This window comes from Notothenia rossii (genome assembly GCF_949606895.1).
Source record: "Notothenia rossii genome assembly, chromosome: 5".
Lineage (NCBI taxonomy): Eukaryota > Metazoa > Chordata > Actinopteri > Perciformes > Nototheniidae > Notothenia > Notothenia rossii.
This window is the reverse complement of record NC_136903.1, coordinates 15,681,940-15,706,099: the sequence shown is the minus strand read 5'-3', so window position 1 is coordinate 15,706,099 and position 24,160 is coordinate 15,681,940. Positions and strand designations below refer to the sequence as shown.

The 24,160-nt window shown below is 42.1% G+C and overlaps 1 protein-coding gene across 6 annotated transcripts in view; it reads right to left on the bottom strand.

The window, feature by feature from the left end:
* Positions 1-3,563: 3,563 nt before the first annotated feature.
* megf11 (multiple EGF-like-domains 11) overlaps positions 3,564-24,160 on the bottom strand; it is a 71,428-nt gene continuing 50,831 nt past the window's right edge. For 3 of the 6 annotated variants that reach the window (XM_079681468.1, XM_079681469.1, XM_079681472.1), the window contains 13 exons: positions 20,641-20,761; positions 19,443-19,606; positions 19,239-19,341; positions 15,764-15,910; positions 14,160-14,294; positions 11,231-11,359; positions 10,439-10,567; positions 9,704-9,832; positions 9,443-9,571; positions 9,103-9,339; positions 8,611-8,789; positions 8,442-8,505; positions 6,166-6,864 (listed from right to left, as the gene is read on the bottom strand). In XM_079681468.1, the coding sequence (XP_079537594.1) occupies positions 6,497-6,864; positions 8,442-8,505; positions 8,611-8,789; positions 9,103-9,339; positions 9,443-9,571; positions 9,704-9,832; positions 10,439-10,567; positions 11,231-11,359; positions 14,160-14,294; positions 15,764-15,910; positions 19,239-19,341; positions 19,443-19,606; positions 20,641-20,761 (2,034 nt within the window). In that variant the 3' untranslated portion in view covers positions 6,166-6,496. The other 3 variants (XM_079681473.1, XM_079681470.1, XM_079681471.1) reach the window with 3 other exon arrangements.

Sequence of the window (24,160 nt, the reverse complement as noted above, 5' to 3'; positions counted from 1 at the left end):
ATTCTTATGATGCTGTCTCCTAACATGTGAACGTCGTTTATGAAAACACAGGTCCTACCGAGATTTGAACTCGGATCGCTGGATTCAGAGTCCAGAGTGCTAACCATTACACCATAGAACCGCTGTGCATGCAGGCTCGTGTTGTTACTTAATCTAGTTACATTACTTTAATGGTTTGGCCTTTGTAAGTGTCTGGATATAATTAGCTGTGATTTTATTTTAGAGGCGAACATCGATTAACACCCATACAAAAATAAAACTTACTTTTGGTTGCATTTCTTCACCCATTCGCTCACGTGCAGTCATCGTGGCTGCTCCCTGGTGGCCAACAGGAAGAATAGCAGCGTTTAACTTAACATATTTCCCTTTTCCGTTTGTGCGAGTTTAGTCATTTCCAATAACTCTTTGCATGAGTTTTATTTTCCACGAGTAAGCCCCAATGATTAATGAACTCCGTTTTAATTAGGGGTTTCATAATGTGGGCACTGTGAAGCCATTTGAATTTGAACCGCCATTATTGCTATAATATGCAGTCTGTAGGCCTTGCAGGCAACAGGACTAAATGTTGACCCAGTTCGTCATATGACATGATATTGGATACAATTTTGGCTTCATAGTGGGTCAACAATTCAAACTTAAATCAGTGAAACAATAACAAAAAAACTTCCACTTGGTCAATGTCATGTTAGATCCAATAACTGATTTAAATATTAATATTTTACAAGCATTTTTGTGCATTAAGTCTATTGCTCGAATTTCCTTGTGCTAATTGAATTACCTTGTGTTGAAAGGTGCTCTATAAATAAACTTGCCATGGCTTGCTCATTCTTCAAAAATGATGACTACACTGTGAATCACAATAAAACACCACTTTAGATAAAAAAAGAAGAAATGTCATTAAAATGTCTGTCTTAGCTTTAAACCAATCTGGAAACGACCAAAGTGTCTTCACATGGTCTTACTGACCTCTATAAGGATTTAGAATATATTTTGTCCATAAAATGTTCTAGGCTTACTTTTAAAGAGCGTATTTGTGTGGAGTTATGTGTGTCAAGGTACATTTTGATCTGTATTGGAGAGCAGTAGACACGAAAGAAGTGAAAATGATCAGCCTGTCTGGGATGAATACTGATTATGCATTAAGAGTGGCTAAAGATCCAGCTCTGGTGTGATGGATCCTCACAGTTCCTGTAGCCGGACGTGACTGCAATAAAGATCTGCAGCTGAGCTCTGCTATGGACTCATCCACAGGAGAGTGCAGTCAAATGGTACACGGTTAAATAAAAGCTTTAATAAACGAAGCAAAGATTCTTGATGGAAGTAATTCATTTGCAAAATATAAACTTTAACAGAGGTAGTCATGTGCTGTAGAATGTATTATATTCCCTTAAATGTATACCACCCTGGCTTTAAACATCCTGCTTCAGGCTGAAGTGAAAGTGACAGGTTATCCAGCAGCAGTGTGGTCTGCATACAGGTGCAGCCTCTTGAGAAAAAACCAAAGGGGCAACTCTGTCAGAGCATTTGGAGGTATGGCCTCTTCCCACAGGCAGCCTCTGTGAGAAACAGCTTTGGCTAAAAGATGTAGCTGACAGGCTGACTGCAGCAGAACGGATTATGCCCAAGGCCTGCATTAGTGAGGCAAAGTCCTGCAGTTCTTCTTGCCCCTGCAATATTTTACAACATTTTAATAATCAGCCTGGAGACAGTGGTACTGCGAATTGATAGATTGTCCTCGTTGTTTTATTCAATGTGTCGCGTCTATGCCCACCAATACTGAGTCTCCTCGGTCGTGGTCTGAAAAGAAACGTGGCCTCTTGTTGCTAAGGTTGGTTGTTGTGCTGCAGCTTAATTATATGCTATTTTTGGTAGACATTTATTTATCAAATTTTCTACATGTTACTTGTTGCTTTATGCATTTGACTGTGAAAGCGGTGAACTTATTTAATGAAAAGTACAATACAAATACAATTGCCTTGCCTTGTTGCACCAGTCAACATGGCAGTTGAATATTGTTAGCTTTTGTACATAGGCTTGTGAGAATATTAATTTGATTAAGTTAAACAAACATTGTATAACTTAATTATCCCATGCATTACACTGAAATGAGAATAGGAATAGAAGAAACTTGTCTTTTCCACTGTTAGGATTATATTTATAAAATTATGAATGTGTAAGAAAAGGGAACAAATTCTGTTAGGAAATACAACTTCATAATAACAATGAGTCAACGCTCCATAAATCCCTTTTTTTCCCTTTCTGTCACAGAGAGCACATCAGCAGCTCCCCAGCAGCAGTACCTGCTTTCGAACATGAGTAGTTGTTTAAGCACCTTTTTAACAGGAAGTCATGCCGAGATCAATTTGATTTTCACACAGCTTGAGCTTTTCACCTCCAGTATGTGCCCCTTAAACTGCAATATAATAATTTAAATTATAGCTCTGTTCTGATGCTGTTCTCTAGGCTCTCTCTCAACTGTGAGAAACCCCATTCGTTGCTGGAAGGGAGTTCAACAAGCTGAAAAATAATATAAAAAGCTCTCTTGAAGTGCTCACCCGCTGACCCCACCTCTTCAGGCCTCTCTCTCCTTCCAGCTCTTTCTGAAGTACTCAGTTTTATTTGGTCCATTAGCTTCTTGACTCACTGGCTGCATTTCCTTTCAGTGGGCATCACTCAGGGCTTGTTGGCTGTCAGCTGGGCATGTCCATCATCTGTCGAGCTCTGGACAATTGCTGACTACAACTAAATAACTCCTACCCTAGTAAGCAGTTCACTTTAACTCTTAACAGGTCCCATACAATGTCATATTTTAAAACAGCTTTCTTTATAGTTATCCACAGTGTTGCTGTTTACCACAACACATTGTTTGTACTGCTTCAGATGCTTGTTTAATAATGATAATGTATGCAGTGTTGGTGTTGTGGAGGATGAACTGAGTCAAAAGTTCCTGTTAGACAGGAAGTTAAAGATTAACTTTATACCTAACAAACACACATGTTGTCCTTGCAGACCTCCAGTGATTCTACTCCTCAGCTAGCTGCAATGGAAACAGTTCCTGACTGAATAAAGTGACCCTGAAGTATTTTTGAAAGCAGACATTATGAAAGCTGGTTGAATTTTCTCTAAATGCTAAGAAAAGGTGATTCAATGCTTCCTTTCTTAATTCCTTTAGCAAAGGCAAAATGTCACATTCTTAACAAAAATGAAGATGAGTTCAATTGTGCAAAAGAAAGTGTTGAATGTGAATACCAGGTTTATTAGAAATGCAACATTAGTGACTGATGTAAGAAGTATTTAGATTGGTTAACTTAATAAAGCAAAACCACAGTGTAAAAATACTGTTTTACAAGTTCAAATCCTGCATTGAAAACTCAAATACTTGAATACATTTACCAGCCAGAAATGATCAAAGTATAGAAAGTAAAGCTTCTCATTGTGTTGGAAAAAGACCCTCCTTTATATGTATTATATATTTTGATTAATAGAATAACATGTAAGCAGCTTTTTTTTTAGGAGGTAGTGAGTCAAGGTGGAGATTATTGTAACTTCTTTATGCAAGGATGGGTAGTTATAAAACTATACATCGGGTTTTTATTTATTATCTTATTGTATATACAAAAACTGTTGGAGAGAAACAAAATGCCATCATAAAAAAATCTCTATGTCAGATATTTCAAACAATAAAATGTTGTTAAATTCACAAGTTGTACATCATGGTGAGGCCTTTGATTTATGAATTAAATAGTTGTCACTCCTCTGAAAAAGCTTATTAAACATGAGAGCACATCGACAAAATGTCTCTTCGTTCATCCTTGAGATGTTTAACAAGAAAAATGGGCATCCATGATTTTCCTTAACTGTAGACTTTTGACAAAAGTTTGGTACCCAGTAGCGGACTTAAAAAAAAAAAGTCTAACTTGTTAGAGTTCAATTCTTCATTTATCAGTCCTGTCACCATTCATACCCCTGACATTTTAATATTCACAGCAACAGATGAAAAGAGACATCCTGTCTAACACTGACACGAGAACCTGACCAAACCAGGTGTCTGATGGCAGAATAGGCTTTTAATTTGAAACTTAAGTACCAAAACAACAAGCAGCATTGATATGACAGCAATTGGAAAAAAGTTCCTCAAAGGAAAAACAGTCACGTAAAATATGATCCACTGTCACCACACTGGTCAAAGATGTCATAACGTCCAGCACTAATGAAACGCCTGGGCATCGATTGTCAACATGTTATTGCTTCTACAGGGGGTGAAATGGAATTCACATAGTGAATGAATAAATTCAGTTCAATAATATATACGTTAATTTGCCTGATACAAACATAAATGATTTCAGAAATTGACTTTTTACATACAGAGTGGTTCCCTTTGTAAATACTGCACAGGATATCGTGGGTCTTGAATTGGTCAGCTGAAACTTTATATTTAATTTACAATCTGACAGAGAGAGAAAGAACATTTTTAATAACTTCAAAAACACACAAGAAATGACACTGATCATCTCACAAGAAGATAAATTGTGTGTTATCTACATCAGTGGGTATCCATTATCTGATCATGCTCATCTTTTTTTTTAACTCTAGTGTCACATTAATAAAAAGTCACCATCACTAATATAAATAAATAAATAAGCCCATTAGCTTTATAAATACAAAACATAAAAGTTAAAAGCAATCCCTTCTTAACACCCAATATTTAAAAAATGTAAACTAAGACATTTGCAAGAAGAAAATGCTTTCACATAAAAAACAACACAATATCTGATCACTTCATCAGTGAGGGGGGGGAACTCATAGTTACTGTATCTGTTTTTATTTTCATTTATTTATTGAATTTTCTGCTGGATTTCTGTATTTAACATTTAGAGTCCTCTTCTTTTTGACTCAACCATTCTCCCCTCAGAGCAGACCATAATCCCTCCATGTCAGCTGCATGCCAATCTGCAGCTTCTGCACACAGTCGCACTTCATAAACTCTGATGTGTATGTAGTAAATCTCACCCGTTTCGAAATAGTCAAGGTTAGTATATACCTTCCTTTCCTGTGGAGAAAATCACTTCTGTTTAGGGTGCATTATAAACACTTGGTTGCCCTTGAATAGTAACCCTATATCATGGGGTAGAAATGAGCGTGAGGATGTCTGTCTCCCTGTAAATAATCTGTCCGCCCAGTCCATGTACGCTGCCCTTTGCGCAGCTTGGAACCATCATGTTCCACTTCAGGAGGTCCATAAAGAGGCCGGGCTGCAGTTTGAGTGATCAGTTCTATAGGAAAATAAAATGGTTGAATGGTCGCTGGTGTGTGGGACATTCTTTCCTCCACTTCCTCCAACAAATGTGAGTGAAGGAGCCAAAGAGAGTAGGGTCCAGAAGAGCTGTGGCTGTCCCTCCATCTCAACTTATCAACATCTCAGTATCTAATTGAACACACTCGGAGAAAAAGGGAGGGCCGTTGGTTGAAAGTTGGTTGACGATTGCCGCTCCCTGTGAGCCGGGGCGGGGGGTCTTGCTCTCTAGAGCAGGGAGCTGGGGCTTTCTGGGGGTGGCAGGGGTGTGTGTGTGGGGGTATGACGCATGGGAAGTATGTCATAGTGGCTGGGGATGTGGCTGCTGCGGGGGAGGTCATAGGGGCTCTGGGAGAAGCCGGTGGCCATGCCGTTGGGTCCCTGCAGGACGCTCACTGTTGGCTCTGTAGTAGTTTAGGAAAGAAGGAAGGAACACAAGTAGGAGAGGAACATGAGAAACACAGAGGAAGAGTGTCAGGCACAGGCTGAGGAACAAAAGGAGAAAAGAGAAGTGCATGCAATAGAGTCAGCTCACATTTCCCCTTATAAAGGCTTACAAAGTCTGCACAGGCCCTCAGCAGGGAGCATGACCAGCAAGGCTACGAGCTGCAGGACCCCGCTGAGCTCCACGCAGCAGAGCAATAACGCACTCACCAACATCATAGACATTCCTGCCCGCACTGCCTAGGAGGGTGGCAGTGCCTCCAAAGGGCACTTCCCGGTGGGAGGGGGACTTCATCTCCACATAGCTGCTCTCTGTGTGCTTGCAAGCCAGGCCTGGTGGGTCTCTAATGGTGGCGTATGGATTCTCACTATTCAGGGAGCAGGAGCTGTTGCTGCACATGGAGCTCTTGATGTAATCTGCAGTAGCCGTGAGACAAGGACATATTCGCCATCAATAAAGATTAAGGGATTGTCACTGACTTATTGCAGGGGTATTAAAGCTCATCTCTGATATGACCACTACAATTTAAATAGACATTAGTACGGTCTGGAGAATGGCAAGGAACATTGTGAAGAGTTTTGCTTTTTTTTGTCTCCGCCAGGTGACTAATGGTGGTAGATAGTAATCAGAGTACAAAGGGGAAAAGAGTGGAAGGCTCATCTCATCCATAACAGTCTCATCAGTCTGATAAGAGGCCTCATTAGAGACCGCAGCAGAGCTCCTTCAGACCACTCTCCACACCCCTGGGTCCCTCACATTCAGCAGCCACTGCACAGTGTGGGAGACCAAATGACGTATCGGGCACTGAGCCATAGACAGCAATTACTGTTGGAACAAAACCCCAGCCCACCATGATCTTGTCCAAAGTGCAGAGAGTTTTCAAATAAATCATGGAGAATATAAGGATATGGGTTCGGGGTGAGAGAGTCTCCGATGGGAAATGAAACCAAATGGGGAAATTGACATGTCGAGCATATTGGTGCTGGTGAAGCTAAACAGGATACCACATGCAGCATGTCTGCTAACCTTCCTACATACACACAGCACAAACACACACTGTTATATATAATACATCTTTTACCTTTGTTGGAGCTTCTCTGTGTCTGTGTCTCCCCCTGTTGAACATCTGTAAAGAATGTAGACATATTGTTCAAAACCATAAATGAATTCCCCAAATGCATGAGCATTTACAGAAAACATCTAATTAAAAAGTGCTATGCTTGTCATTATTTTGGAAAATATTAAGAATATGAAGAGTTACTGTATGTTTCCCTCAAGGCTTACAAGGTTGCATAATTGACTGTGGTCATAATGGGATGTGTGCCAAACAACAACACACCATGAAGAGAGGACAAGCCTGTTTAACGCTACATCAATTAACATACAGCACTGCTCTCTGAGAGGAGCTTGTCGTTATGATCAATCTGCTGTGTGCTCTCATACTAAATTAAAATGTGTAAATCAAGACATCAGACTTTAAGTCAAGCACGACAGAGAATTAGTCATGGACATTTAGATTTGTGAATGACAGTATTAACAATCTCTTTCAGTTTGTATCAGCACAAACCAAGAGACACATATTTAAAGTCGACCTCCCTTAACTTGCAAATATGTTTTTCTTCGTGTTCCTCCAGTTGGATGTTTGTGTTTCACTGTGAAGTACATACTGTACATGCAGAGTTTGACACAAGGCTGTTTTCACATTCAACTGCTGAACATGGAGTTTTTCTGTGCTGTGATTTTGTACTTTGGAAGTCATTCTTAATCCAATCTGCAATTCTTACCAAAGTAATGTAAAAGAACTTGCAGCCGCCTTTGCACATACATCAAGAATGGGCTTTTTGTGAGATAGCAAGCATCTTGTGTCTAGCAGGAAAACTTTAGAAATGATAAGATATGTATTTTATTTTTAATAGATGTACATTTTATTTTTTATTTAATTAGGTAAGAATTTATGCTCTTTTATGGATTTTAATGTGGAAATTATACTTTATTTCCGAAAAGACACACAGTATGATATATCTGTTAATTTATGACTGGAGGTAATTTAGTCTTCATTAATGTACACTTTGTGTTAAAAATGATAATTTCTCCTACAGTATGAAGACATGTTTTACATTATATATGATCAATTCTGATATTCTTCGTTGTTATTGTTCGGTCTTTATACACCAGTCCTCACTTTTGGTTGCCTATAGGAAGATTCTTAAACAACTACAGTACATATAATATGAGTTATGCATTATAAAAGACTTATTACATGTTTGTGTATTGTTTATAAATCTAATATGGGTATTTGAAGAATGGATTTAAGCTTTTATAGAGTCATTTTCTGTCACACTTAATTATCTATAATTCACAGCCCTGGAGGGCAGTTTCTGACCCAGAGTGAGGCATCACAGAAAGATGTGGCACTGGGGGAAGTGAAAGAGGACTAATGAGCTCGCAGTGACCCTGTCCACCTCCTCACCACAGCTCTCCCTGTCCAACCCGCATATATAATCAAAATAAGAGCAAAGGTTATGTCTAACAAGAAACCCTCGGTTCATCTTCATTCAGAACAGGGTAGCTGTGTCCAGGATGTGCCGATATGACGTTTGTGCTAACGACTCATGTGCCTTTGCCCTTGAAGTGACGGTTCTACAAAGTCTAAAAATGGGGCTGTGTGTGTTGTTTTATCGTAAGTAAGAGAGGTAAACTGACCGAGGTCATTGAGGTTGCAGTAGGCTCTCCATTCTGCGCCGTTCCGACTTTTCAAAGTGCCCGGCTGTGAAAGAAAGAGCACAGTGTGTGTTGCTTTTATACTTTAGTAAATGAAAGGATTATATAGTAAGTTATGTTAAATGTAAATAAATATGGAGAGTGATCTTACTTTGAGGGTCAGAGTGCCGTCCAGGTTGCTTGAGATGGTTGAGACCACGTTGCACTGGGCTACAGTGTGGTAGCTGGGGTTGGAGAAGCACTGCCCGCTGCTGCCAACACTGCCAACGATGCCCTGCGCCGGGTTGACCTCCGCAGCGCTGGTCCTCATTGCTACCGTACTGCCACACTCTGCGGGTCAAACAACAGGCGAGGTTTGATAACATTATTTCAATATTTTTGTGCATGCACAAAGATCTTATCAGAAATATCTGTCTTTACCAACAATACATGTATCAATAGTTAAAATGATTGTTTTGACCAATCAACACCTACAAAAACACAGATATTTAGATATTTCATATTTTTGGTTCTGATATTTTTGTTTGGAGGAAGGATTTTTGTTATTAGCTCATTGTTGTAGATCTACATTTCCACCCTAGCATGCAGCATGTGTCCATAGTGAGAATATATATATATATTTATAGTTTGTAAAACAGCTTACCAGACAGGGAATAGTCTGTGTTGGTGATGTGCATCGCCTGTGTGTAGGACACACTGGGCTGGATCTCATGGCCTTTCTCCCTCTGCCTCTGCCTGTACCACACAAACAGGCTGAGCATGGACATGATGATGAGGAGCAGAAAGATGATGCCCATAACAGCTCCGGCAGATTGGCGCTCTGAACCTCGTGCTGGGCTAATCTTAGTGTACGGGTTCAGCTCCTCCATCATCAGAGCTGCTACAGAGAAAACACACAGAGTGGGTTGTTTAAACAATGTGTACACATCTGTGTTTGAGTGATAATACAGTGGAGAGCCTCGATCATCTCGATTACCCCTCACCTTGATCACAGCGGATGCCTTTATATCCAGGGCTGCAGTAGCACGTCCCCGTCACGTAGTCACAGGTAGCATTGTTGAGGCACTCACAAAGCTGCTGGCAGCCGTATCCAAATGTACCAGCAGGACACTCTGCATGGGAGAGAGGTGCATTACTACATCCATCAAAATTAAAGCACTTAGGGAGTGGGAGCCAAAGTGTTTATGGACACACACCACAAGGTAATTTTTGCTCGGCGATAAAATGTGCTGGGCCTACTCAACTCTGCTCACAGCTCGTCCCAATAAAGCCTGTGCGGCAGGCACACTGGCCAGTCATGTGGTCGCAATCTGCACCGTTCTGGCAGCGACAGACTTCAGAGCAGTCTCTGCCGTAGAACCCTGAAGGACAACCTGGACACAGATGTCAAAATGTTGTGATGGGAGGGGAGGAGAAAACAAAGAGAGTGGAAGACATTGTCAAGAGTCAAGGTCATATCTCAGGGGAAAACAGAAATCAATACTATTTAATGTCTCTGCAGCACACTCAATAAAGGACACTGTGAATGAATGGAAATTAAACATTTCCTGCTTCAGCACAAAATGTGGTTATGCTGTTAGCATAACATGGGGATAAAGAATGAGATGACTGGAAATGGTGAAAGTCTATGTGAGAAAAAAGCAAACAGTTCAAACAAAAGTCATTTCCATGCAAAAGAGCAGAAGCATGACACCAGAGAGACCCTTGGGGTGTTTGATAATGGAATTCAAATTAGTTGACTGATGTTGATGATGTGCACTATCCCTGTGTGAATGACTGGAATGTATAATTAGCAAATCAATGGAGTGACCATTAGCGTTATTTGGATGTTGCTCCCTCTGAAGAAAAAAAGGGGAGTAAATAAAAACCTAACATCATCCGGTTGCCCAAAATGATTCTCGCATGTCATCTGCTGCAGTTCTGTGGGACTGCCAGTAGATGACAGTGTGTGTCTACGTGACTGGACGGCAGAGACTCACGCTGTGTGCAGTAGAGTCCGGTCCAGCCGGGGCTGCACCTGCACTCCCCATCGTAGGCACTGCACTGGGCTCCGTTGTGACAGTTACACGAGTTGAGACAATCAGGGCCCCAGTGCCCAGAGGGACAGGCTGCAGATGCCAGAGACACAGTCAAGCCCATGGTCACACATGCTCACACACACACACACACATGCATGCATGCATACACAAAATATAACCCATATGTTTGATAGGACGTCTTAATATGTTCTACACATACAAATAATGCATGCACTTAACAAAGGTCCTTGCAGAACCTCCCTCCTAGATCAAATATGTTAAGGTTAGTGTTCAGGTCAAGGTAACTTTATTGTCTACCATGGGAGAAAAATGGAAATTGCTCCATTTAGACTTGCAGATAAAGAGCAGACGTATGTGTCAGGTTGAATAACCCAAAGTGAAACATCGGTAATGTGTCACCAATCTGATCATACGTTTTTGTATATAAGTAGTTAATGCAATGAAAACCACACAGACTTCTCAAGGCATGACAGCTCAAAGCTCTGCTAATGATCTTTGGCCTCCAGCGCTGTAAATCAAAGAGCATAATGTATTACAACAATCATTTAAGCAAGCTATCAGTTTTACATCAGCCCGGGCTGAGGGTAGTTCCTCGGATGTGTAGGGTCATGAAAATGATTAATGCATATGAAGGTAGATATAAGGGGTAAATTAGGAGTGGCGACAGACAATGAGAGGGGATTTCAAATCAAATAAGCCGATCAAACACAAGGTGAACGAGAGAAGCTATACCCTGAGAGCAATCCTCTCCTATCCAGCCAGGGAAGCATTGGCAGGAGCCATCGATGGGGTTGCAGGTGCCGTTGTTGGTACAAAGGCAGATCTCACCACAGGTTCTCCCATACCTGCCACTTGGACAAACTGCAACACACACACACACACACACACACACACACACACACACACACACACACACACACACACACACACACACACACACACACACACACACACACACACACACACACACACACACACACACACACACACACACACACACACACACACACACACACACACACACACACACACACACACACACACACACACACACACACACACACACACAGAAAAATAATCACTTCACAAAACCCTGATCTGCATATTATCACTCACATGCAGAAAATAATAAAACCCATTAACATTATGACATCACACTTGGACAAATTATTGTGAGTCCATTTATGCAAGCAAACTCATTCTGTGAAAGGTTGTGTACACATATTCCTCTAATGGATGATATTGTTCTATTAGAGTGGACATGAAGTGAAGTGATCTGTTTAAACAAAAGGAGGAGTCAATCACTGCCTCCTGTGGCACCACTGCCCCATTTCCACTCACTAGAGTGAAATGAGTGATGTGCCACATAATTAAAATAGACCATGTACACAGACCACTCTATACATTTTTCATGAAATTAATATTTCAATGCTCTCCGGCACTCTTGAATAAAATATGTCATTCCCAGTGAAACCACCATTGTGTTTCCATGTTGGCCCGTGAGACAAATTGAACCAAGGTGTATCTAAGCATCGGGATCAGGGAGCTGCAGCACCAGCAGATACATCAAAGGTCTCATATAAAGAGAATAGCCCAGCGTTAGAAAAATCAGATAAGGCGGCTGGCTGTGAAGGAAATGGGTCTGACTCATTTTCATGTGGGTTGATTTTAATGATTACATTTCAACTGGTTTTCCCCTCTTCTCGAAAGCTCTTTCAAGCAGGTTGTCATTAGGCCATGAGGTTGGCCCCCCCTACTGCTGCTGCTTCTGGGGATTCAAGCCTCAACACACCAGGAGAGCTTCATTAGGCGGGGACTGTGTGTGCTGGACAGCGGACAAGATACAACGACAACAGGGTTAGACAAGAGGAGAATGTGTGTGTTGTTGGCCACCTTCGTCCCTCGCGGCCTACCGCCTACCAGTAATTACAGACCAGACAAATTAGGGCTCTCATTTTTTTTCTTTTTCCTCATCCTTCAGCAAAACTATTAAAGTTTTATTCGAAAGACATTGCTCAAAGCCATGACAGGGAATCCAAAAGTTCCCTTATGACTTTCTTTTAAAAGAAAATGGTGCATCATTAGAAGTGATATCTACAGTACGCTTATATGTAGGTGTCCTTTCTCAATTCAGTGATTTTCACTGCTCTTTATAGCCGGTGAAGAATCCCTGACATGACAAACACCTTCGGCCGCATAAATCATCACTCACAAATAGTGGACAAACTGTTGACATTAAGCTATTGAAGGGTAGCTGATTGACAGACCAAAAGCCTCCATGATGCACTGAAATCCGATTTATATGTAACAAAAGTAAATAAAAAGTTAATAGGCAGTTGACATTTTACACGCAACAACTGTATATGTTTCCATTTAAATGTTTGGTAAGTAACATACTTAAGAAAATGTCACCACACTATATTCCAAATATTGTAGCACTTAATTTAATTATTGAAGTAAGAAAATGTCACCACACTATATTCCAAATATTGTAGCACTTAATGTAATTATTGAAGTAAGATATGCTAACATTTCTCACTATTTGTAAAAGTACACCGTGTTAATAACACAAATCTGAGGCTAAATAAGAAACTGTACAAAGGTTAGGATGTTTTCTGTCAACTACATCTTGTATGTGATTCAAACATCAAGGCAATACAAAAATTAATTAATTTCCTGTTTGCCTTGAATTCAATTTGACAAGAAGACATTTGTTCTGTACATGTATTGTTTCTTTCATGAAAACTAATTTGCATGCAGCTCTCTTTGCAGATTAGGCAGAGGGATGGCAACATTTACTTGAACAATTATTTGTTTAAAATAGTGGTATTCAGGATCCTGTTGAAGGTGTTTTCTTTTTTTTTGGTCTGGAGTGCACTGATAATAGCCATTATTTAAAGTTTAAAGGCTCAGGTGCCAGTGGGAGAGGCAGCAGGTCATCCATTTGATCTTATTAGAGCCACTGATCATAGCGAGGGCTGAAGGGAAAGGTACAGGCGCCCCCACAAAACGCTGGGATAGAAGACTTTTTAGATTTTTAAATGAACCTTAAGATATCGTGGGATATAGCAACTTTAAACTCCATATAATTTTTACTGGGTAATACGTACGTTATACGACATGTTTTGTATTTGATATACTTATACTTTATATTTTCCAAATGTATATATTTTTTTAAATGCTATTTTATTTTTATTTCAGAAACATTTTGGACTGTTTATTTCTTGTGTCTGAATTTCTCTTATTGCCTTGTTTTTTATGCTGCTGCAACGCAAACATTTCTTGACGAGCCCTGCTTTAAGGTCTCCTGTGGTGTGTATGGCCCTTTAACGTTCTTCCTCTGCTTGTGCACTGATTGAGGACACCTGACGGATGGCACCGGAGGAATAAGAGGCCGGAGCCAGACCTGGGAGAGCAGCCACGTTGCCTGTGCTTTTTGCTTTGCTTCGGCCACATTAAGTTTTATCAAATAAATACCTTTTCCCTATACATACTCGTCCTTCCCACGTTTTTTGTTATGGCCAAGAGCCAGGCCATGACAGAATCAATAAAGTATCTATCTATCTATCTATCTACTTTTTCTCATATTTCCTGTAAACACAAAACAGCAGGTATTTTCAGACATGAATTGTACCTAAGGTTTTTCAGCGAGGCTACTCACCTTGGTTGCAGAGTGAACTGGAGTAGCCAGACAGGCACTCACAGTGTCCGGTGACATGGTGGCAGGGCCCGGTGCTGTGCACACACTGCGGACACGACTGGCTGCAGCGGTGCCCGTAAAACCCCGGAGAGCAGACTGCAGGAGAGAGAGCGTTGAAGGAGAGGAGAGAGGGTCAGTCTTCAACTTTTGGTGCAACAAGAGGTATATAATACTGTAACAGGCAATAACAAGAGTGATTATATAGAAAAATCAAGAATGAGTAGAGAGGGTGAATGGAGGGAGGAAGCAGAAAAGTCAGTCTTTATCGTAATCACTCTCATTTCATCCGCTGCCAGAGATGGAGTAGTAAAAATAGTTAAGAGAATCATGAAAGTCCCTTTTATGTTAAGACTTGATCATCTATAAACCTTAGGAAACACATCACTGTGTGTTAATGCAGATTTTACTGAAATAATGTTGACCGTTAAGATATATTTAAAAGGTGGTAGAAAGGTGATTATACTAACGTTTTATACAAAGAGTGTTAACTGTGCAAGCATGATAAGAGAATGCAGTTATATTAAAAATATATTTTAATTTCAGTATGAGACCCTTAAAAAATGAAATGTTATGTATCTATTTTCATAGCTGGTGATTTGGTTATATTCCTACTCCAATAATCACCACTCTCAGGAGACAATCAGGTATTTTCAAAGCAAGAAACCTTTTAGGAATTGTCAAAAACAACCTTGGTAGTTGCTTGACAACGATGCAATGTTAAATGTACCCCAAGGGTTTTGATTTGATTTAAAGCACCAGGTGGGATACACCTTTATCATCTGGAGGAGGATTTAATCCTCCAATTAAAGTTTCTACAGCAGAAAACAGCGTGACTGCAGTTATGAGGTTTTCCCCTGATGAGAACATTATCTGTGTAAACATTGAATTTGGAGGAATAATAACTTCCTCACAAACACACACACATACACACACAAAAACAGAGAGAGCTCGTTTGATTCTCTGTCTTACATCCCGCTCAAATTGATGTTTACACGTTTGTGGCTGTGATTTTCACTGTCAATCAGTGAGCTCATCACTTGAGAGCAGCCCCAGACCGAGCCTGTTCAAAAAGCAGGGATAGCACTCCCAGTGAGCACGCCCTCTGATGAGCCCTGGGTGAGGACTGCGAGTCTCCCACTGCGACTTGGCTGTTGAGGACAGGGCAGGGGGGTGAGGAGTGTGTGTGTGTGTGTGTGTGTGTGTGTGTGTGTGTGTGTGTGTGTGTGTGTGTGTGTGTGTGTGTGTGTGTGTGTGTGTGTGTGTGTGTGTGTGTGTGTGTGTGTGTGTGTGTGTGTGTGTGTGTGTGTGTGTGCGTGCGCGTGCGTGTGTGTGTGTTGCTGTCGGGGTAAAGACACTGTGATTAAGTGATAGCAGTGATGAAGGGTTTACACTCAAGCAGTTATGGCCGACAACTGAGTGTTCTCCTCAGCAGGCTCACCCTTCAACAATCCTGCAGAGATCAAAGCAAGGTCAATTCTGTGATAGGGTTTGTTACGGCGGAGCTCAAAGGCTTGTGCTGTTTGGATAAAGAAAAGGGTGCTTTAATGAAAGAGAAGGAGGCTCACTTCTTTTGCAGGACGTCCCCCTGTATCCAGGTGCACACACACATGTCCCGTCCTCTGGAGAGCAGGATCCTCCGTTCTGACAGGAACAGCTGACTGAACAGTTGGGTCCCCAGAAGCCTTGTGGGCACACATTATCACAGTGGATTCCTGCAGGAACATTACACAAAAAATATTCAGCGAATGCGCACTGAAAAGCAAAGACTTGTTGTATGAAATACTCTAAATAGCCTGCCATCTGTAAGAACACCTCATCAAAAGGCCAGCATTCACAATGCCTGATCACAGTGGATCTTTGGAGGGTTATTCACCCAGCAAGGATCCTCAATTGATTTCAGTCCTGAATAAGAAGCAGCTTGGAGAGTGTTTTTTTTTTTAGTTCAGCCCATCCTCTCTGACTCCGTTTCCCTTTCAAATGCATTTTATTTTTGATCTGACTGGAGCTCCCTGCCAGTTCACTGTGTTGATTAACAAGGTTGGGTCTCCGGAGAAGCCAAGCTTGTCTCCCATTCTCTTTCAGCAGAGCCGGGGTAGTGCATAGACACGAGCGAGTATCTCAGGCTACAAGAGCCTGCAAGTGTCACTGCGTGTGTTTGGTGTTTGCTGCATCTCCAACCAACAAATGCAAAACACTGCATCCATACAGTACTCTAGCTTTGCACATGAAGGAATTAGCATATCCATCAAAGCAGCATACTTTCTGTCAGTCAAACCCATGCCTTAAAAGGGGGTAAAATCACATGTACTGCACAAATTAAATATATATTCACACTTACAGTCTCACACACACACACACACACACACACACACACACACACACACACACACACACACACACACACACACACACACACACACACACACACACACACACACACACACACACACACACACACACACACACACACACACACACACACACACACACACACACACACACACACACACACACACACACACACACACACACACACACACACCTTTCAAGCAGCCCTTAGTTCGAAGCCTCATTTGAAATTTTCTTTGAGTGACAATATCTGAGAATGGTGTGGCCATTAAAGCGGCATTAGAGCAGTACCTTTGAATTAAACCTGAGCTAAACTCTGGGGACTAATGTTATAGAGTAACCAGGGCGCCTTATGGCTGCAACAGAGGAGTAAAGGAAAGGAAATGTTAGTGCTGATGAGGGGGGGGCACGGTAGCAGTGATTCAGTCGGAGGCCCTGCCATGACATCAAAAGGAGGGCAAGGCTTGTGCAAGTGTGTTTGAGGTTCTGCTAGGTCAGGCAGAACAAACCCTCACTGCCTTCACTGTCAGAAAAGGAATGCGGACAGAGCATCACACTTTTCAGTCTAATGGTGACAAACAGAGGGGCTTTGGGTGCCTACTGAGGGAGAAGAAGAAAGAGCGAGAGAAGCCAGAACTGAAGCATCTTCAAAGGAGGCTTTTCACTGAGAAGTGCCAGAGGTCCCACAGTCCAATTTGTACAGAGAAACGCAAACCTCTCTCTGCCGCTTTAAGAGAGTCTCTCTCTCTCTCTCTCTCTCTCTCTCTCTCTCTCTCTCTCTCTCTCTCTCTCTCTCTCTCTCTCTCTCTCTCTCTCTCTCTCTCTCTCTCTCTCTCTCTCTCTCTCTCTCTCTCCCTCTCTCCCTCTCTCTCTCTCTCCCTCTCTCTCTCTCTCCCTCTCTCTCTCTCTCCCTCTCTCTCTCTCTCCCTCTCTCTCTCTCTCCATTTAAACACACACTCACATTACCTGGGATCTCTTCATAAAATAAAAGTCCTATTAAACATGGACTGGGTTGAAGACCCTTCATTGAGTGTCCAGTCGCAGCACTCCTCATCTTTGTAGGCTGATGTCAGACTTACGACAGTTCAGCAACAACTGTGTGGGTTATAGACGACTTGCTCGCTCACATATCTAGAGTCGCTTTATGCAAAAACACTATAATAAAAAGAGCAACTTGACAGCATAGTAGGATGCAATACCAGCTCTGGAGCTAGCGTGCTCAGTGATATGGCCGTGTTTACAAGAGAAAAACAACTCCACAGTCTCTGTAAATAGCCATTTTATTTCATCCCTGACTCCTGAGATGAAACCCACATCTTCCTCTCTCTAGGTGCTGTTTCCTTCAGAGAGCCAATTGTCAAGCCTCTACGGTTGAAGAGCGCATGCATGTGTGTTTGTCCGGCCCAATAGGCTAGATGCTGCCCCCAGCCACGCACCCCGGTGACTCAATTAAGGCTGACAGATGGTCCGACCTGGGCAGGATTCAGAGCATGAGAGGAACGTTTTGCCGGTACCGCTCTTGCAGATAATAAAACCCACATTGTTTCCCAGAATAAATGCCCTAAGCTCAAGAGGCTGAATGGAGGGGGCTGCGGAGAGCTCGCAGGCGTGACCTTTTCCTGCTGAATCTATTCCCTCCCTGACTGCACCTCTCCACCCAGGCTCAGAGACCCGGTCCTCGGATAGCCCCTGTATTTGACATTCAGATGCGACGCTTCATTTTTGAGCATAATGATCCTCACCCTCGCTGTGACATTCACACTTTCCTACTTCCACCTCCTTCGTTGTAAACAAATGTTTTGAAATGACAAGAAACAATGAGCAGACATGTAAAAGTAAGAATTTGTGTCTAGAGGGGGAAAGAGTTAAAACAGGGCGCCGATGCATATTATTCTGTTGCCATTTGTATTATTTATACCTTGCTCTTTGCACACTAGCTCAGTGCACTTTATTTATTTGCACCTTATTTGCAACCAGACTATCAGTTAATAACCCCGCTTACCAAATAGTAGGCTTTCTGCTTTTTTAATGTTTATCCATTTAAGTGTCATTTGTATCCGTGTTCCTGTCTATGTAATTTGCTACTGGCTGCAATAACGTTTTCATTTCCAGCTGAGGTCTACTTTCAATACATCTGTGACAACTCGGAAAGAACGAACACTCAAATTAATAAATATGGCAGTTGGCTCAGTCAGATTGCACAACAACCAGGAACTTTGAATAATTAGCAGAGCCACAAATAAAAGTATCAGAGGCCGTGATTAAAACTTATGAGAGGACTCTGGGCCAACGATTTGATTCTGTCTCCAAATATTTATCCGGCGAGTCACTTCAGATGTATAACCAATAATGGATGCAATAAGCATGAATGCATACCAGCACGGAGAGTGTTATCCAAGAGAATTAATTTAGAGCTCCATTCTCAATTTTTCATTTACACACCCGTCGGCTCAGTGGCAAAACAAATTCAACATTTAATTAACAAAACACTGCTTAGACATTCTGTAAACATAGTGTAAAACTCAATCCATTGCCCCGGTATATTCTCCTGTTTTGGATCATAAGCACGTTTATTTCTGATGTCTTTGATTTGATGATAGGGACAAATACAAAGAGTTTTGATCTTAGAGGTTATTTCCATCCTTATTCCCAGCCTGCTCTGGTTCCTTGTTTTCTTAAAGTATTACTGACCTGTCCAGCCGGGATAGCAGCGACAGTATCCACTCACTACATCACAGCCGTCAGCATGGCTGCAGTCACAGCGCTCACGACACTCCAACCCATAGGTGCCATCCTGACGATGAAAACAACTCATTGTCATACCTTTAAAAGTTCACATGTGGGCAAAATAAGACATGCCTTGAATGGTGCAGCAAAGATAAAAGAGAGACTTACATGGCAGGACTCGCCGCAGTGCTCTCCTCTCCACCCAGGTGAACATGTGCAGATGCCGTCTATAGGGTCGCATGCAGCTCTATTGGCACATAAGCATGTCAGATTACAGCCCAGACCCCACGTACCGCTGGAACAGAGGAGCGAGCAGTCCACGCCCTGCCAGCCTGGGGTTAGAGAGAGCAAAGACACATTGAACAGTTTTATAATTGGCTGTATTCAATTCATAAATGTAGTCACTTCGAATTACACAAAACAAAAGCTTGAAGTGTACAGTACAGTGGTTCCCGGCCTGGGGTTTCAGCATTTAAGATACATGAAAGGGACTAATTCAAGGGATATGATCAATTGCTAAGAGTGGTAAAAACTATTCCGTTCAGATAAAATGCATTTGTTGCAATGCATGGCATTCGGGCCGGTAAATGTTGGTCAGATGGTTGGTTTACCACTTCGGTCACTGAAATATCTCAACAACCACTGGATTGCTTAATCCAATGTTTGGCCAGACATTCATCTTCATAACAGGATTACTGACTTTGAAGTTTTTCTGCAGTGCCTACAACGGGTCAAAATTAAGACCTGTGCTTGGTTCTATAGGTCGGAAATCAACTGTGGACCTCGGAGCATTTTTAGGGGCTGGACGCCAAATTTAAACAAAAACTTGGCTGCCCGTGAAAAAAGTATGTTTCTTTGGCAAGTGTAAACACGATTGAACTTTCAGCAGTGAGGCCTTCACCTTTTTTAAAAGTGTTTTACATTTTCCCAAATGATTTGTGCAGAGAAGATGACTTTAAAGATTGTTTACTAAAACAAACTACCTAACTATTTTTGTTACTATACAGAGTAATAGCAGGTCTTATTTGATTAAATAAAGGAAACAAATGTAGGTTATCTTTAAGTTAAAGGTATAGCCATTACAATGGAATTTGCACTAATATTACAAGTGGGAACTCCAATGTATTTTTTCAAGCAGGGTATTATTAAAGGGCAGGGTAATTTGCCGGTGCATAAGTCATTATGTATACAAAAACAACATCTTCTATGATTTGAGCCATACATTCTCAAGCACAGAGCGCAAAAAGATCAGTACTAACTAACTCTGTAAGTGATGTGAAGGTGTAAAAGGTGCAGTCAGTGTAGCATATCTAATAAAGCTCAGGAGGTGCTCTTAACCTTTTACAATAAGCCCATTATACTGTACCTTCCCTGCAGATACAGGAGCCATCGAATGGAGAGCACGATGCGTGGTTGTGGCAGGAGCAGGTGGACATGCAGCTCGGCCCATATAGACCCGGAGGACACATTGTAGCACAGTCCTCACCCTGAGGTAGAAATAATGCAAAGTCATGAGGCAAAGAATCCGCATGGCATTAAATGCTGACTGGCAGACCAGAAATAGGAGTAATAAAGTGTGAATAGAGGCAGACAGAAAAACAGGAAAGGTTTCCGGCACTTATTCATAGCTTACTAAACTGTTTATTTAGACTAGTCATACTGTACCATTAGACAAAATGAGGAGCAAAGCAACTGTAAATCTGAATTGATTTATGATGGTAAGTAAAGTTCAAGAGGAAGGCCCCCCTGAAGCTGTCACCTCACAGCTTCCAATTATGCTATATGTATTCAGACTGCACCTTCTCAGGCCACGCTCTGCCTTTTTGAAACCATAATACATCCCATCTCTCCAAGTCTCACTCCATATATATTCCCCTTATGGTTTGTCTCATGGGGGGGGGGGGGGTCCTCCATTTCCATCAGCAGGGAGTCTGAAAGGACTCTAAAGCAAGCAAATCCAGACTCCTACTAAACCCACCCTTTTGTCCACCTGCCATTAGTTCATACAAGTACTTCTACATGCTACACTTATTAAATAATACTGCTACTGTACTTATTGCTCTCCACCTCGATGGATACTTACTTACTACTACTACTGGGTGTAATTTGTGTAATTTATATCTCTAATATTTTATGCATGAATCTTAATTAGTATTTACTTTTGCTGTCACATTGTACATTTCCTCTCTGATAAAGGTATTCTAAATTCTAATTTCTGATTCAAACGCCTTTTGGAATATGCAACACAAAATGTGAACACTGGTTTTAGGATTTTGTTAACCCGAGGGAGTGGGACCATCAAGCAGAATTAAAATCAAGGGTAAAGTTATGCAGTTCTCAAGACCAGAGAACCATTTTTCACACCACTGACAGCATGTGGTTATCATGTCCTTCTCCGCAAATTATAGACTACAGGTTGGTGGAGGCACAAGCACAAAATGGTTTGGGATCAGAGAAGAATACTGTAAACACTCCAGTGCTGAAGCAGCTGGCCACACCATGAATATCAAAACAAGCATGGTTGTCAACATCCGTCTCTAGCCAACAGTACATAAAAGAAAGTCGACACCAAAGTGAGGAAGAGCCAAAACCAAACAAATAAACCCCAAGGTGGTGAACAGGAAGGACAGGGGAACAGCAGGATCCTGGAGACTGCAGCCAACTCTCAATCTTCAATCAATAACCACACTGATGGAAGATCGGCAGCCATGTTGGCGCAGCCTTTAAGCCCCTTACCGTCGCATAAGGGTGAACTATTCTGGTAAAGGACATGCAGTGCTCTTCCCCTGTCCTCTGCAGCTCGCTGTCATTAGAATTTCTCTGCTTTAAAAGCCGAGCACAGCCCACCTTCACTCGTCTCGTCCCTCCCTAAGCTGGAGATCACAGACAGTCTATGGATTCCCACAGCCTGCCTTTTACAGCCTGCCTTGAGTGACAGGTGACACAATGATTTAGAGTTCCAATTAGTGGCCCAGAGGAGTCCTGAGTGGCTCTTGCTTTGCTCACCAGAGCACTGGGGGACTGCTGGCTGCTCACTGCTCTCATTATCATTTTGAACTCAGTTTAAAACAGGAGTCCGGAGAAGATGTGCCAGTGGACGCCGGGGGCAGAACACACATCTTAAAACATCTCTTCTCCCCGAACAGCACATAAAAGTGCCTGTCTGTGAATAAAAAATGTATCAATCGGATGCAATACCCTTTGTTCTGTTGAAAATTACAGCTTCAAGACTGCTAACAATAGCAGTCCAGTTACAGTTGTTAAGTGTGGAGAAGAGTTCGACCAGTCAGTGGGGACCGGAGGGGGGGGGGGGGGGGGGGGGGTTCAACCTGTTTTCAGAGCGCAGGCAATTTACTGGTGACTGGACTCATGGATAAAACGTCATGCCGCCACAAATGACCACATGGATTTTGCTGCATCCTCGGCTGCGTCCGATTCCACTTGGGTTCACCCACATGGCGCTGAGAGCAGTGGTTGGTCTGCTCTCAGGAGGGGAACGGCAGCCCTCTCATTAGTCGACTGATTCATATTCCTTCTGAGCGGCGAAGGATAGAAGTCTGTATGTGGAGAATCATTATTAATACACGGGCTGTCAGTCCATCGCACGAGAGCAGCAGGACCTTACGTAACTACACATCCAGTGGGGGCTGCAACCAGACCTGAGCCGCTGAGAGGCAGCCAGGTCGTCCTTGGTCAAGGCACTAAATTCATACCTATTAGTATCTTAATGTAATTGGAGAGCACTTTTTCCAGAAAGCCTCTCACTGACACAACATTGATCAGCCTGGTACCCATTGAGACTAGATGCAAATGGCACCACTAATTACCAATCAGTCTCACTCCTTAGCAGTCCATCTAACTGCTGGATGAGTGACTGCAGTTTAAAATTCATGCAGCAAGACAGAAAATGAACCTCTGAACCTTTTGATGAGGCTGGAAAGCCCTGAGAGATAGGAAAATGATTTGTTTTCGCCACCTACAAAGGCAGGCAGGAATCCATTCCTAATGCGTTCATATTTCAGAAAAGGCAGTATCAACCAAATCTGTAAAAAACTGCAGACATATCTGGGAGAAAAATTGTTGCTACGAGTATCTGCTATAAATTGCAAGGGACAATGCCTGAATAGGTAACATGTAATCACTTTGTCCAAGTCAAAAAGAGCATGTCCAATTACTAGAGCTAAATCAAGCGTGCAGAAGCTCGGTCTGCTCCAACACTTTGCTTGGTTTGTCCCCCGATGGGACTCCAGAACAAAGATGCAGCAGGGAGACTAAGTCCTATCGGCGGTCCCCTGAGGAAGTGACTCTACCAGCAATCACAACCCCAACGCCATCATCAATCATGTTTAAAAAGCTCCACTGCGTGATAATGATCAGGTGTCACACAGTTAAACACGCAGGTAAGACAAACATTCTCAGCTCTAACTTTCTAATAAAGCAGCAGCAGCAGCTCTGGCATCACAGTATCCCTCCCTCACTCTCTCTCACTCCTACACACACACAAACACACCAATATGATGTGTGTCTGTTCCCATCTGACTGCCTCCTTTCCTATCCAGCTCCTGCCCTCTAGGTCTGTTTAATGGATCTGGCAGCTCTTCCCAGCAGCCGCCAAAGAGAACAGGTGGAGCAAATTAAGACACAGTCTGCGGCCCCGCTCGGCAGCTCATTTCACCACAGTGTCCCGCTGTAAGACACAGGCAATTTCCACTGAAATGTAATGTTGGCAGAAATGTACCTTCTTCTCTGTCTTTGTTGCTCTGTAACTCCAGATTGCCGGACGAGAAATACAATAGGAAAACTGATTGAAGTTGCCCAACTAATTGGACAGTTGTAAAAAGGGATAACATGGCTGCAGAAAAAACTGCTAAAATGGAAAGGTATAT